The sequence below is a fragment of the Strongylocentrotus purpuratus genome, unplaced genomic scaffold (assembly GCF_000002235.5).
Source record: "Strongylocentrotus purpuratus isolate Spur 01 unplaced genomic scaffold, Spur_5.0 spur5_scaffold_8, whole genome shotgun sequence".
NCBI classification, from domain to species: Eukaryota; Metazoa; Echinodermata; class Echinoidea; order Camarodonta; family Strongylocentrotidae; genus Strongylocentrotus; species Strongylocentrotus purpuratus.
This window is the reverse complement of record NW_022145614.1, coordinates 8,519,813-8,536,882: the sequence shown is the minus strand read 5'-3', so window position 1 is coordinate 8,536,882 and position 17,070 is coordinate 8,519,813. Positions and strand designations below refer to the sequence as shown.

Sequence of the window (17,070 nt, the reverse complement as noted above, 5' to 3'; positions counted from 1 at the left end):
CCAGTTTTCAGGCAATAGCCTGAATTCCTGCCCTGGTGAGTTATTTTCAGGCTGTAGTTTAGGCTTTTGTGTACAAGCTAGCTCATTCTAGGTGATTTTCATGCCCTCTGATTAATTCGAATTGGCATCCCTTTATTATACAGGGAGGCCATGGAAAGGGTGGAATATTAACCTCTTATGACACGGAGAGAAAGGGGAAGATGAGAGGGAGAGAAAGAAGGAGAAAGAGAGAAAGTGAGGGAGAGAGACGTACACAAAATAAAATATATCCTGCTTTAAATGCATAGATTTTTAATATATTTCCATTTATTCCAATATAGCTCCAAATAAAATAAAATTTGTGTGTTATGAATATAATTCTCATACCCAAATAAATTTACGAATACATATTTGTTAATAACTATACGGCCCATATTTTACTCGTGAAAACATGAACCTCTTTCCAAGTTTATTTACTTTTAACATACCATGGTCCAAACTTTAACCCAGCATAGAATTCATATTTTTATTGAAAGAGTTCAAGCCCTTTTGCCATCTTTCAATAATACATACCGTATAACGGTATTCCCATCTCAATAAACATTATTAATCTCTGACAATTGTGTTGGCAGTTATGATTGGTACATTTAAGAGGTACAAGTATTAACCTTTGAAAGGAAAATTATAAAAATAAATTCTCCTTATTTATTACTGTTGGGTATAAAAATGTGAAAAGAGTCTTACTACAAGTACAAATAAAGGCATAAGGCACTAACTACTAGAAACATGCATCATAGTTGTAAGAAAATGTGTTATTGATTTACAATGTATCAAAAGTATTAAAATATTTTGTAAATGTAATACTAGAGAAAAAAATTTCAACATAAAACCTTGTTAGATAACTAAGGAAGGTCATCAACCAGAAAGACAGAGTTTATGTACCGGTAATAGAAATATTTGGCATATCATGAGATTACACTACAAACTACAGAAGACATACAGACAAGTACAATTTACCCATCAACTTTGACTATGTTGATTTTCAAGCTAGAAAACACTTTCTATGATCAATAATAATGCAATGATAGTATCTCTTTTTGCTCAATAAGTCCTCATTTGCACATAGTGACCTGTGTTAAGAACATGGTGTCGGCCTACTTAGCTCGATTCCCTTATCAGCCCCTATACATTTTCTACCAAAAATGTTTAGCACATGTCATTTATTTGTACTCTTCAACATTTCAGAGTATTTTTTTTTGTTGGATTCTGTGAGAATTCATATTCTATCATTACCAGAACTAAAGCTCATCTTTAATGAAATATTGCTTTCTTGAGGAAATACAAGCATATGCTTGAAATAGAATGCGTAACCTGTAGAATAACAAATGATATAGTCAACATAAATAGGAAAAGAAAATAGAACTATGTAGGGGAACCCTACCTCTTCACATATTATCTTTAGTTTGAAAATAAATGGATTCCAGGTTGAATGTGCATTTCCCCGTGCATTTCCCCGTTCAATCCAATCTTGAAAATATTTTGTTGCAGTTACAAAATGCTTCACAAATTGCTCAACAAAGAAGTATAAGGCCTGCTTAAACAATGATAAGACACTCCAAAGAGATCAGTTGAGTCAACAAAAATATATAATAATTCATGCTCAAAAGAAGTGAGCCTTCAAAAAGTCCACTTAAAACAAACAGCATACAATAAAACCATATCACTGAAAAACAAATAAAAAACTATTGCATGCTGGAAACTGAGGAAATATTCGATAGTTGTTTCCTGAAAACACTTGTGCAAAATATGCATAGAAACATGGCAGCTACAAAATTGTATAACTCATTCCTTGGCAAGATATAGGAAAGGTTTATTGACTGAAAGCACTGTAGAATAGAAAAGATTATCGCCCTCGTACCGTCAGGAGGAAAAATGCTTACGATTGTATCAAATCAATGCTTTAGTGTACTATTGATAATCTGGTAAATACCCATTGGAATTGATATATTCAAAATAATGCTTTGGATATGCTGAACGTACTGGGTACAAGAGAAAATGCTTACAAATATTCTTATTCTGAGTTCAAAATGTTGTTCATGCTTGTCTGTTGCACATTGTTAGAGTTGTGTCAATTTTGTAATGAAGTAGAGAAAATCAGTATTGGGTAAAGATTGAAAGATCAAGTAGGAGAGTTCATGCTTTTGTGAGAATACTCTTTAGAAATTATGAGTTGAAGAGTAACATCAATAAAATTTGTTTATACAACAGATCACGAGTCTAGAATTGACCTTCATCTACATGTGCATCTCTTTGTCATGTACTTCAATTTACATGAACATTTCACTTTTGAGGTTAATGCGAAAAATTGAAAACATGAAATGTACTAATTAATTTATAAATGGTAATAATAGTGAAAATATCAATAAACGCATTTTTCTATTAATAGGTAATACTTTAAATGCTTTAAACATGATGATTACATACCAATATGTTAGTATTTGAGTTAATAAAGGTGTTTGATATCAGACTCTTGTTTTAACCATGACTGTGGCAGCTATAAAAACAAATGAAGCAAATCCTGTTGGTTTCCTTAGACCAATCAGTGAGCCTCGCTGGCATGTGCTGGTTTCCTTTGACCAATCAGTGAGCCTCACTGGCATGTGCTGCCTGGGCTTGAGCGAGGGCAGCCTTCACATTCCCTCCGTTCTCGTTGTCGGCATTGAAGGATAGCTGGTGGGTCAACTCTGCTGCTTTCTGTTGCATCATGGGATAGAATTAGGACGACATAAAGATTACGGGGTAGACAGAGATGTGGTAGCCCCAAAATTAAATTAATAGACTTTCATACATGTATCTAAAATTCATTCAAAAACTTCTCTTTGCCTTTGAAAGTAGAGAGGTCTGAGGAATTTTAACATAGCACAAAGTTAAATGATAAAATCTTGACATTTATATTACATAATTACAAACATGATATATCTATGATGCAAATGGCTAGCTTTTACATCTGACCCTCAACTACATTTGATAATGTAGGTACACTGACATTACCCATTATGGTACGAAATTACAAGGCTCATTACAAAGAATTAACCTGAACCTTACCCTTTCAGCAAGAGCTTTCCTAGATTCAAATTCCTCCTTGGCCAGCTCTACCTCCATCCATTCAGGTAGATCAGGGATTAAGATAGCAATGGCTGCCTTGAAGGCCAGAAAGATGTGCTGTTTAAAAGAAACAACAATTTAGAAAGAAAAAATAGATACATACTGTGTATATATACTTTTGCAGCCAAACATGCACGGAACCCCTATCAAGTTCATTTATTAAGCCTTTACTTTCTAGAACCAAGTGGTGCCTTTAGGAATGACAGAATTCAGAAGTCAACTACATTTTCACCATTTGTATGGTACTACTGACAGTAAGGTTTGAAATATTAGTACTTAATTCTACAATACGCAAAGTTTATACATGTTTCTGCTTAGCTAATTATGTTTTTTTAAGTATAAATGGGGTGAAAATACTTATACAGAAATACTCTATCAACAGATATGAAGCAATATTCTTTAGTGAATTTGAGGCTCCAAAAGCTCTGCAACTTTCTTATTCAAAATATAAAAGGCAAAAAGGGCCTTTCTAGATAGATAATTCTGTGAGATGTTTTTTCCCTATAAAGATGTTTAAATGCATCCAGTAAAGGGCATTATGAGTACAAAGTACATTGTTAATGAGATCCATGCACTACAGAGTCTTCAAAAATATGAATTTCAAATTCAATTTCTTTGATTTTGCACATATGTGAACCTCTGTAGTAGAAGTTCTATAAACAATGAATCTACACATAAATGGCATGAATGGCAGCAAATTAATAACTAACTAGATGATGATATGCCTACCTCAACAATGACAAAGAGAAGAATGTATTTGGTGGTGGACATCTCTGGAAAGAGGGACTGAATTTCAGGTGACAGCGCCATCAGGGCTACATTGGTGAGAACAGCTATGATGCTCATTATCTCAAAGGTTATCTGTGAAGAAAAGACATCACCGTTAAAGGGATCGTTTAACGATGTTAAATCCGAGATGCATGGCCCTACATGTTATCAGTGTCTCTGATATGGTGTTATATTGAAGCCCTAAAAAAATTGCGCTTCAAAATGATCAAGAAGTGCCTCAAAAAAGTAAAAGAAATAGATTGACCGGTTTTACCATACTCGTTTTCCCCAATAGACTGTAGTGTTATGAAAACCGTTTGGCAAACGTTCTTCAAAATTTGTATTTCCAATCATATATCTTGATAATCAGACAGGTGTTCGGCTTGTAAAAGTCATGGGGTTTCTGACTGACCTAAAGGTTTATAATTATCATAGCAGCATGAGCTAAATCAAGGAGTTTTTTAAAGGATCTAAGACAAAGTTACCGGATCCCTTTAAGGACGGAAAGAATTTTCATTAGAATGACAATATGGGTTTGCAGTTGCCTAGTGCCATTGCCTGCATGATAATAATATTTCAAATTTATGATATATTTCTGAAGATAAAGACAAACAAATTCTCATAATTTTGATGATAAAGAACACATTTTTTATTTAACACTTTCTTTTTGCTTAGTAATTTTCTTGAGTTATAAATTTATGAGGTAACTGTGCTACACCTTATTTTGGATGCTTTTCAGGTTTCAAATCAGTGATGTTATCTCTAAAGATCAAGAATCTCATTCAACTGGTCATTTATAAAAAATGATGATAAAATCGGTCAAAAATGTATGGCACTTATCAATTTATGCAATTTTCTGAGATCCAAAACATTTTCTACATTGATCCAACTTTATTAATACTGTTAGTCTTCATATGTTTGTGAACAGAACTTGAACTAAATAGGGTACAAATCTCCGCTCAAGCAACCAAAGATTTTGGGCTTAATTGCGCATTTGAGATCAATAAATCTGTTCCTACCTGCCAAGTGCCTATGTCTGCTACAGCCTGTCCAAACGGTCTTTGACAGACCCTGCTAAGCTTGAAGGCATCACTGCGGACTTCGATGACATTGTTAAGTAGGGCAAAGACAGCGGCTAGAGGGAACACGGCTGAGAAGAGGAACACATATCCAAACTGCAGGAACAGCTCCAGGTAGTCATCAAATGTTCCCTGGAGGTAGAAAGTGGTATTTGATGGAGAGGTTCATTATGAAATAGAAGAATTCCTTGCCTAATAGGCAAAGTATTGCTCATTTATCAAGACTCCGGGTTCTTAAATGAACATAAATTTGTACTAGTAATTTTCCTATACAACAGCTAATCAGTCTGTTGTACAGAAAACAGACAGTTATCAGTCACATTACATAGTTGTGTAACCATGATTAAAGAACAATAGGAACCATGCTTGACAGCACACATACTTCACTTTTAAATCCATGATAAAAGTTTAAGTTTCATAAAAATGATGCATACAATTAATTTTATGCTTTAATTCTGTGTATAACCTCACTAAAACTTCAATAAAATGACTCATGTCCAAAAGATGGCAGTCCAAGCTACTGTCTCCCTCAAGTAGGGTTTTGATATGCCTTCAAATTCAATCTCTCAAATTTATGAGAATATTATGCTGATATCAAGTTAAAGCAGATAATAACGTTATAATAAGCACAATGTAAACTCTTAAGAAGTGAATTCCATTAGCTAGAAGTAATACAGGGAAGTAGTAAAAGTTACAATCAATTAATACATTGGATAGGAAAAAATTATAAACAAAATCAAATCAACTACTACTTCAGATGTGAACAAGAATAACAAGACAATGCACTGTAATTTCCCATCTTTGTCAGTCCACATTCAATATATTTTAACTACATTTCTAGGCATGACAGAAACCATGGGCATCTCTCTACATTTGGAAACCTACAAATATGGGGTGAGAAATTATCCATAAATCATAAACTTAACGTTATTTAGAGACCCTCACCAAGCCCTGAATCGATGTGAGCTTTATATGTTATAGAGCAAGGAGACACAATAGCTTGACTTTCTTACAACAGTTTGTTCACGTATATCACTCTCTCCAAAAAAATACGACAGATAGGCCGATTTAACATCCCAGAAAATATAATAAAAACCAGAAGATTAGCCTGCTCTGTTCTAACTTATGCTACAGGGGAAAAAAACTAATTTGTTTTGATAGATGTCACAGTATGACTTTAGCTAAACAAAGAAGCCAGACACTAAGTCAGATAAAAAAATAAAATGAATAATGACATCTCTGACCAACGCTTCATGTATTCATGTGATACTTTTTATGTGAGGAAAAAGGGCTTTTAAACCCAAATAAAATATAAGAAGAATCAAATCCCTCCTGAAATAGGCAAAGCCGATCATAGCATCTAAAGAATGCTGAAAGTGATGTCAAGCTATACCCTTTTCTACCAAAAGATGAACTTGGATTAGTTCTTACCTTAACCTTAAACATTCAAGAAAACAGAAAGTATAAAGACTTTTACTTTATAATTTATTAAGAGTAAGAATATATCTCTCTGTAACAATGTCAATAAAATTATAGCATGCATTACTGTGTTTAATTTAATGAAATAATCATGGTTAAACAGTGCATGCCCTTGTATATCTATATACATGTACATGCATCACCCAAACAGCAGCATTTACATGGCTTTAACACTTTTCAAGCTGATATCCCATGTCCCAGCATGCTTTGCTGAAAAACTACAAATAAATTGTAAACCATTGATATGACTATCATTTAAAAGATACATGTATCACCACTGCAATTATCAATATCTCCCTAAAACCATCACATATCATGACTATTGCAATTATCTTTTATATCCATTCAAAACATCAACATCATCATCATCGTCACAATCATAATCATCAACACCATCAACATCACCACCCTCATCATCATCGTTGTCGTCACCACCACCACCACCACCACCACCGCCACCACCACCACCACCACCATCACCATCATCATCATTGACCCCCTCACCAATGACACAATCAACACCCATCATCATAACAAACACTTAAAACCAGCTCTCACATTTCTACTAGGTAACCACTGACACTTTCATAAGGACACGTCTCCCAACCCGCATCATCATTACCGGATAATGGTCCATCTGGCTCTGTTTGGCTACCAGCTGAGCCACATCTTTCTTGACATCCTGCCGGGGAGCATCATCGTCCTTCTTGGCCTTGCCGACATCATCGTCTGCCTTCCTTCCACGCCAGAATCTTAGGATGAGGTACGGCAGAGCGGTCTCAAGGAATTGCTCGATGAATTGTTGGATGATGAGTAGAGTTGAGAGGTACTGCAGAACAGATAGCAACAAAGAAAGGCCTAAAGAAAATGTGTCTTAAAATTGATAATCATTAACTATCTATTTTGTTATAGTCACGACACCTTTGAATGTGTCCTAAAGTTGATAATAATAAACTATCTCAGCGATTTTCATATTTTTAAAGTCATGACACCTTTTAAGGAATTAAAACATTTCTTGTCACCAAAATTCATCACAGAAGATTTTTTTCTCCAATATAAACATAAGCATATGGAAAGAGACCTCTTGCCTGAATATTTACTACTAGTATCCTGCTTGTAAATTTTATGAAGAGGCAAAATCTTATTTTGTCATCAATATGATAAGATATAAATCTTTATATTTGGGCACCTTAGTACCCCATTATGATAATATTTGGTCATCTCGTTGCCACAAATCATTTAGTTTTATTGATAATAACAAATATGCAAACTGTGGTAAAAATATAATTTGATATATCGACACTAGATGAAGTTATATTCAGGCACCATGCTGCCTGAGCTGACGGAGTATCATCCTATCGTCATGTTCATGCAACTGCCTACAACCAATCTGTTCCTAAATTTTGCAAGCGAGCGAATTTCCAGTATCCAGAGTGACTTACCTTGCGTAGTTTGACCATGTCTTGCAGGTAGAAGGCAATGAAGAAGAGGCACATGAAACAATTCGCAAAGTCAAACTGTATTCAACAAAAACGGGATGTGACAGGGAAATAAGAAGGAAAGTGAATATTACTTTTAAATAAATGTGACCAAATTTAGAAGTACATTTTACAGCCATTGCAAAAGAGACAAGAAAAGTAATCACTAAAATGTATAGTGGTACCTGTACCTTTTTGCTTCTGCCTTTCTGGTTGACATATATCTCAACATGAAATATGCGTAAACGTAAATATACATATAGCTGGGTCTGCATGTGTTTTATACCATAGTTGGTCATTGATACAGAACTAATATTGACATGAATGGAGCCTGATTGTATAATTGTGATTTGTACAGAGTCTCAAGAAAGTACAAACAGCATTGAACAACATTTTTTTAAATCAATTCTTAATAATGTAGCTAAATTGCAGAAAAACAGCTGTACAGGTATGTCATGCAATAAAATAAAGAGGGACGTTTAACATTAAATGTTTAACTTTATTCCTGAAATAATGGGAAAATGCTATATTCTAACCAGCTTATATCAGGAGGCTTTTCGATATCCCTTAAAATTATTTTCCTCCATCAGATTATTTTTGTAGTAGTTTCATTTATAAAATTTAATAAGATGTCATACATATTTATAATCACAATGATAATAAAAAAGATGAGTTCTTGTTTCATCTTCACAGCTTTTGTTATATAAATGCATATCATTATTCTTTTAAACATTGCAAGAAGAATATTACAAGAAGAAGATGAAAGGATGAGGATATTGAACAAGTTTGGGTAAATTAAGACACTCACCACAACTAGTTTAAGGATCAGGTTGTTTTCATGAGCAGACTGAAGACGATGGTTTTCTGTTAAACACAAACAAAAACAAGACAACCCCATGCAAAAACACACCAACGTGAATACAACATTTCAATATTAAACCTAGTATCGACTACTACAAAGCGTGATGGGTAAATCTAGGGGTGGGGATTTGCAAGCATTATAATTTTTCCATGAATTTCATTTGTAATTCTCTTGCATGTTTATGCACAAAAATATGGTATTAATAAAGATATGAGTTTGGTTAATTTCTTAAAAATCCAAGTCATCAAACCTTTTGGTTTCAATAAATAAATTTGAAAAAATAAAAAATAAAAATAACCAAAACATCAGAGTCCCTATAGATATCCCCTTGTCTGGTTCTCTGATTTTCAAAGTTGTGTTATGCCATGCACTTGTCACTTACCGTTAAAACAAATTCTACATGAAGCAAAATTCTTAGTCCAAGTTCTGTCTAAATAACTTCATACACCATGTATACCATGTATAAAACAAATCTAAATAAGACAAGGCCCAAGCCAGCTGAGAATTGATTTTGTAACAGGTACTATACCACCTGATAATCATAACAATCAATCACATGCAACATCAGATTTAGGAAAAAAAGAACTGCTCTCAAGTTTTAAAATGAAACAGGGCCCAGGTCACAGCTTGACCCTTATCATTTCGTACATGTATCCAATATCTATTATACATACCGGTAGTACGGGCAATCTCTTGGATAATTGGTCTTTAAGGTGATGCAGATTAATGTGCCAATTTGATATCTCAATACAAAACTATTCATGCCATTAAACACGTTACCAGTGGGACCTGCCGTACCATCTGTTCGTTGTACATTTACACATAAACTCGCTCTTTGATCATGCAAGCAGCTATTAAACCTACCCCAATCATTGAGAAAGCTTGCAATCTTGCGATAGATGGAGTTGACGATGATGATGACCACGGCATACAGAACACTGGGCACGAGGAGCACAAGACCCCCCACGGTGGTGGTGACATCAACCTTGGTCTTGAGGTAGTCTTCGAACCAGAAGAACCCCAGCATCATGAGAAAAGCCAGGCAGAGAAAGACCAGGATGATCGGGGCCGATACGCAGTATTTCTTGTAGAAGCGTTTGGACGCTGGGTAGCGGGGTTCTCTACGCCCAGTCACGGGGTTGGTGCCGATCGGTCCATGGTACTCAGCCCGTGGCTCCTCAAATTTCACCTTACCTGAAACAACAATAAAAACAAAAACATTGGACAAATTTTGTCCATTTTGGAACCGTCGAATGACAGAATGCAAGAGGCTAGGGCGCACAAAAAAGGAGTGATTTGTGCATATTATGTCATGAATATCAAGCAGCTTATTTCAGAAATTAGCTACATAACATGAAGGGAAGCACTGAACAAGAATTAAAATATATACATAACTATATATATATATATATATATATACATATATATATATATTGCTTACAATTTTTTTTTACTTGTACTTATATATGTACACACTTTTTAAACCAGTCACATAATATTCATTCAAGTCATAATGAAAACCAATAACACTCTTTCAAAAACAGTCTTCCTGTTCATAACAGTGTGATTCTGATTGACAAATTGATGACATGGAAGTTGGGTTCAGCATTTAATTAGAAATCACTACATCCTGAAAAAAGAAAGAAATAGTAAACCCTCTCACCGTAGGTTCCCCATCGAAATGCCTTTGAGCTGCATTTCCTCTTCCAGAACTCCAGGAACACTGTGGTCCAAAAGAGATTGAAGATAGCGAAGATGGCGTAGCCGTGGGGTAGGTGGCCGACGAATGTATCGAGGAGAAAGTAGAGGAGTCCAAACGCAGCCGGGAGAAACAGAGCCTTGGTGTAGAACCCCAGGAATGAGAAGTAGATGCCGATTTTCTCACCAAAATAATCCCTGATCATCTCTGTGGAAGCAATTTAATTGATTAAGAAACATCCTATATTGTGGTACTAAGGGTTGGACTATATATGCTGATGAAATGTATGCAGAGAATACATGAAGTTTAACTTTAGACACTGGAAATTTTGATATGTACTTATTTTTTATTGTATTCAAGAAATCATGTATGTACTTCTGATAATCTTTTGTCTGATAAGAAATGTGGGGGCATCAGGATTATAACTAAATATGTGTATTTATTTATTTATTTATTTCTGATATTTGGACAGGGCGACTCATTATCACCAATAATGGTGGTCTTCCATGAGACCCTGCTTAACATAATGAGGTACATTATAGTTTAACAACTATATATATATGATAATAATATTAATAACAAAATCTTGAACAGATAAATTCATAAAAGCAATAAACAATAAGTAAAAACATGTACAAACATATATACAAAGTATTTGGTATCCTCGTAATAAAAGAATGGTTTGTTTGTTTTATTTTGCTTTGCTTTTCGTTCAAGAAAACGTTGTTGCACAATTATAATATTTTAATTTAACATTATAGCATAGACAAAAAAGTAACTATTAGCATATTTCGGTAAGTATTAGACCTTGAAAAAAGGCAGCATATACTTTGAGAGTTTTGGTTGCACAAATAATGTGTGGGAAGTCAGCAAATGTTTACTCTTAAACCTTTGATTAGTTCATTTGGAATACTTTGTCTTTAATAACTTTTCTAATAAGGGACGTGTTACTGAGAATTAACAAAAGTTCTCGATCTGAGATCTATCTCCTGTCAGAAGGGGCAACCTGGGCTCAGTTTCACAAAACTTGTTATCAATAACAAATGCTGGATTTCTAACACAAAATTTGCTCTCAGCCAATCACATGCCATGATTTCAGTAGCTTATAACAGTTATTGTAACTTGTTATTGATAACATGTTTTATGAAACAGGGCCCAGATCTGTGATACAATCCAGCTATCAATGTGATCATCAGTATAAACATTCCACAAATCCATTGATTAAATACAAGTACCACACCATACATGTTTACATAGCACTTCTAAGACTCTTTGACTGCTTGAAAGACAAACAAAAAAACAAAGATACATCAATCAAACCGGTCATCACACACCCAATGTTTGCATAGGACAACACTGACCCAACTATGATACCATTTTTATTCTGGTTCAGGTTGGCGGTCAATATAAAGTTTAATTACACTTAAATAGAGTTTTCCTTTTAAAGGTATAAACCAGTTTTGGAAACGCCCCCCTCTCAAAATATGAAATGGAAGCTCTTATTACCAATCATGCGAGACTGACTGATTAGTGATGATACAAATTTTGCCGGAAAACCGCCTACTATATTTGGTAAATTATCAATCGATCCAGCCTGGATAGATATCGCGAATGCACATCAACATTGAACATTTGGGTATATATTTCTGTTTTTTTGCGAATTTAGGTTGAAGTATTGCCATTTAAACCTCCGCAGGCAAAATTTAAACAATATTGAATAGATATTTTGCACCCAAAACCCTTGAACCGCAATGTTCCCTCTACCGGTCTATATCTTTAAAATAATATACCAGCATATAGATGTGTGTCACCTAGTCATACGTTATGTTAATATCTGAAATAGGACCTCTTCATTTCAAAGACCAAAGCCGACCATAACTTTAATTCAGGGTTGGAATATACAATTTACGTAACAATATGTATATTGTACATATTGAATTTCAGCTCTTCAGATTTTATTTCATCAAAAGGCACAGAATTATGTAACATGATAAATTCTCTAACCATAGTTGCTGGTAATCTATGACATAAGTTGGATATAACTGTGATACAGGTTTGTACCATTTACCTACCAGTATGCAAATATTTCATGTTCTCTCTTCCAATTTATATTGCTTTAAATATGCAGACAGAATTCTTGTAAAAGATTTGTCTGCCACATACGTTACATTAAAATTTGGTTCAACAAAACTATTTAGGTACTGTTTATCATTGCAAACATATTTAATGGAAGATATTATTTGTTACATACACTATCTAGAAAACAAAGTTTATGGTGAGACTGATCTTCTTGTAAGAATATTTTCCTCACACTTGAGTGATTTTTAGGCACATATGCTGTTATAATTTTGTTAATAATTTTGTACTTTGCTGATCCAAGTGACTTTAAGATGTATGAATTTAGTGCTATAACAGGGAAATAATCAATAACTTTCAGTTACTTTCCAGGATCCAAATACCCAAAATCGTGATTGTACTGATAATGCTACTTTACATGGCCTATCAGCATCCACTAATTCAAAGTGAGATTATATCTTTATAATGAACTGTATATCAACTCTGAGAACAAGGAACCTACTGATATCTTATCATAAGGAAAACAAGATGAGACTAAATCAACATTGGGGTGTGCCAGGGATTGTGTTTATAAAGTTAAGCAGAGCGTTTCAAAGGCAAATAATCACAGCTCAGATGTGACAAGATTAAATACAATGTAATCAAGTTATGACTGTACTGATAGCACACTATGATGACCACAAAGATAGAATTATCTCCACATGTATAATTCGTACATCCAAACAAATGACATCTACCGGTATCTACAAGATTGATCTAGGAATTCTTTGGGGTGTTTTTATTTTGTTTTGTGACAAGACCTTGTTCCTTAATTAAATCTTGATGAGACTCAATATATGTCACATTCATTACATTTTGAAATCGTTTGGAATTTGATCATATCAAAAATGTAAGATGAGAATGACATCTGATTAACAATTAGTTTCTAACAAAGATATATAATTGGTAATTATTATTTTCATTGTAACAAAGACATGATCATAACATTTCCATCTTTAAAATGTTTAATGACTGTAAGTAGTTTTTTTTCATATGAAGTACTTCATAAACCTTGCCAAAACTTCATATAAAATCAAATTGTAAAAAATTGCTTGGAGCTTAGAAATAGTAAAAACTCTTACCTATTGGTTGACGTTGAAAGTAATCGGGATGATTATACCAATGATTCTCTAGTGATACGAGCTCAGTCGGTGTGTGTAAGGGATAGATCCCATCAATCAGTCCACTGTTCATCATCTTGGGCACTATAACAACAAAAATATATGACATATAAAAAGATTGAACACAATAAATTTAACAGTATAAACGATTTGATCAGTTTTCTATGCTTCACTAAACAGAGCGCCTTTACATTAGGATGGTAGGATGGATTGCCTTGATGTTGTGAGCCCCAAAATCAGTAGCTTAGCTTCAGCCTGAGTAACATTTGAGCAAATTGAGCATCTTTAGTTGATATGAGCACTTTACAGGTACCCAACATCATATTGGTTATCATTATTACAAATAGTATCAAAGAATCAATGCATCCCTGCTTCCACAGCATAGTCCTATGTATTAGAGATGGAGAAATAGGGGTGCTCAGACATATGCCCCGGAGACAATAGCTCTGAACTTCACTGAACATTACATGCATCAGTTTGATTCGGCATACAATTCAGGAATAGGGTAAGGGCTAGAGCGATGTATTGTGCTTCTAAGGCCAGGATTGGTTGAAGTTATAATTTTGTTTAGTGTAATATATACAGACTGGGGAGTAATCGTTGCTGGATCTTGCGACTTATAACCAAAATACGACCGCACGTAGGTGCTCACCTATCCTTTGTTCTGGGTACAGAGTTATCTTCTTGGTATCGGTGCCTGGAATGTCTTCTTCTTTGGTACTTCGTATGTTAGTCAGGAGGTAGTAGATCACACGCTGCTTCTCGCATGTAGTCAGGAAGCATTTATCTGGAACATGATAATAAAATTATGAAAGTTTTGGACCAAACATTTGTCTTAATACTCATTTCTATGTGCTGTGCATGTGATTTTCATCAAGGATAAGTTTCTTTCCATTTTGATGATTCAAAAGCCTGTTCATATCATGAACATCAAATTTATGTATTACATAATCCATGTTTCCAAAGTGCTTCCAGTTTCTTTTATAATGTAATTGCATGACCAGTACCCTACTCCATCTTATATAACAAAATGCTAGGACTCACTTCCACTGTCAAAATGATCCCGATGTCCCCGACTGAACTCCCTGAGCGATCCATCCTTGCACTTCTTTCTGATGCAGATCTTCTCGGCTCCCTCCAGGAGCCTCTCCCTCGTTGCGCCAATCTGGAGAACAGTGTCTCCATCACCGTTGCTCTTTGTTTGGATGGAGCTGACAAGGAGCTCCGCTCCTCCCTCCTTCTCTGGAACCTGTGCAGGAGATTAGAATTTGACAGTGAGACTAGAGGCCTGTCCTCATCAGCTCGAGATTGCCAAATACCCTGCTAATAATCCTGAAGTTACAAATCCCATCTTCATCAGCTCGAGACTTGACGTCAAAACTTGAACTCGAGCTAGAGATATTTTGCTCAGCATTCGCGCATGGTGGGAGTCTTTGGGCTGGTGAAGGCGCACCAGACAAATAGCAGGATATTTTGCAAACTGGCCCAAGATATCTTGGGATGATTATCTCAACCAAATATCCCGCTAATTGCAACTTAGGGCTGATGAAGACGCAAATTTTCCAGATAACTTGCGATCGGGATAGTTGAAATAGCAGGATATTTGGCAATCTCGAGCTAATGAAGCCAGGCCTAGTGAGACTTGGAGATTGGCTGGGTCCTGCCTCAGGTACATGCAGAGTTGAAATTAATCTGAATCAACTGAAAATCCTCCAAAACTGGATTTTACACGACTTGAGATCGGGGATATAGGTTTAATTTTGATAACCGATAACTCTTTTCAAGACAGGGCCTGGTCCATAAAATGTCAGCAGTCTTGCACCAGGCCTTCTTTTCATGAGAATTATTTGCAGGTCTTTAGATAAATGGGACCATCCCTGCATGCATATCAACCAAACCAAAAAGGTTTTACAACATGATCAACCTTTATAAAAAATTGCCATATTGGATACACCATACCTTTAGAGATGAGAGAAGCCAATTCCTTGTTGCCATGTTAGTGCTAGAGTTGAATTGCAAGATACACAGCATCTTATTCTCATCTTCATCATCGCTATGGTCACAGCATCCTCCTGAGCTTGCTGATCCATTCTGTGTACTGCTTGGATCCTCCTCATGGAGTGGAATGTCCTGCACGCTTGGTTTGTGTTCTGGGTCATCATGAGGTGCTTCTTCACTGACAGCAGCTGCACTCTCTTGCTCGACGCCTTCCGTAGCTGGGTCTTGGTCAGGATTGATACCATCACACTCCATCTAAACATGAGAGATTGTATACTCCAGAGTAAGGTTAAGATAAGGAAGGGATAGAAGACTTAATTGTTTCTCTTTGAAGAGTAGGGTAACAATTGGTGATTCGTTATTTAAAAGTGTACTATAGCAATATAGCGCAGGAGATCTTACAGGTTACATATGTTTGAATTATAATAGTAAGCTTTAAATGTCGCACTGGTCAAGTGTTAATTGTTATAGACATATGAATGTTTGAAAGTACTATCATTCCAATCCAACCAACACTTAGCTGCTGTAATTTCTGAAACCGTTGTGATCCCTCAAGTAAGAATCCAATTTTTGTGGCAAAAACCCTTTTTAATGACTGTCAGATGCAGATCATCATCACCTAGCTGGTTACTAAAAAAAGAAATGAAAATCAAATTTTCATTTACTGTAGATCTACGTGATTTTAGAGTAGAATTTCTAGCCTACTTATTGAAAATAAACATTGGGCTCAATTGGTACTTGTCTAGTTATTCTATTAATAATGCTGATTAGATTGTATGTATTAATTGCAGGTCCTCTAATGATGTAGAGCTGGTCTAAGATCGAGTTCAACCACAAAAAAGGGGGAAGGTACCGGTATATCTGGCAGTACAAAAGTACAAAGCCGCAGGGGCAAAAAAAATGAGATAAAATATTACAATTCCGCTTTCTTGACTTGTGTTTGTGTCCTCCATGCTGCAGATCGAGTGATGAAGCCCTTTCCCCGATAGTAGTAGCGCTAGCTGAAAGACAAATACACGTCGGTCTCTCAGAAATCACAAATATTTGTGCGGATATAGACCTACAATGTTATACAAATAACACGTATCCTGTGTCACTAGTCGAGCTGAGTTGTGCATGCCAGCTGTGCATGAATGATGATACAGGGCTGCGCAGCGCATCTATAGACAAGATCGACCCCTAACGTACTGTTGCACTCGACTCACAAATTGACAAAAACAATGTACCTCGCCGCTCACATACCACAGGAATGCACGAGTGGGCGGGGCACATAAAAGCACCAGCTTTGATGGAGGCGGCCCCCGCTTTGCATGCACTGCACCCACCC

General features: G+C 35.5%; 1 protein-coding gene across 2 annotated transcripts; it reads right to left on the bottom strand.

Moving 5' to 3' along the window:
• Window positions 1-1,603: 1,603 nt before the first annotated feature.
• ano10 (anoctamin-10) lies at window positions 1,604-16,863 on the bottom strand. Of its 2 annotated transcripts, XM_003726554.3 has the most exons (14): window positions 16,661-16,863; window positions 15,705-15,998; window positions 14,790-14,994; window positions 14,398-14,532; window positions 13,707-13,829; window positions 10,474-10,716; window positions 9,675-10,004; window positions 8,757-8,812; window positions 7,913-7,987; window positions 7,093-7,299; window positions 4,932-5,123; window positions 3,874-4,005; window positions 3,085-3,201; window positions 1,604-2,733 (listed from the first exon to the last, which is right to left on the bottom strand). In XM_003726554.3, exons 1-14 carry the CDS (start codon window positions 16,694-16,696, stop codon window positions 2,620-2,622), a joined length of 2,259 nt encoding a protein of 752 aa, XP_003726602.1. In that variant the 5' UTR covers window positions 16,697-16,863; the 3' UTR covers window positions 1,604-2,619.
• Between the last annotated feature and the right edge of the window lie 207 nt (window positions 16,864-17,070).

What these genes read in the sequence shown, in the direction of transcription:
- ano10 (XM_003726554.3), bottom strand. Translation starts at nt 16,696, where the DNA reads ATGGAGGACACAAACACAAGTCAAGAAAGCGGAATT. An exon ending in GGCTTCTCTCATCTCTAAAG is followed by an intron (nt 14,995 to 15,704) that starts GTATGGTGTATC and finishes TCTCCTGCACAG; the next exon opens with GTTCCAGAGAAGGAGGGAGG. An exon ending in GGATCATTTTGACAGTGGAA is followed by an intron (nt 14,533 to 14,789) that starts GTGAGTCCTAGC and finishes ATCATGTTCCAG; the next exon opens with ATAAATGCTTCCTGACTACA.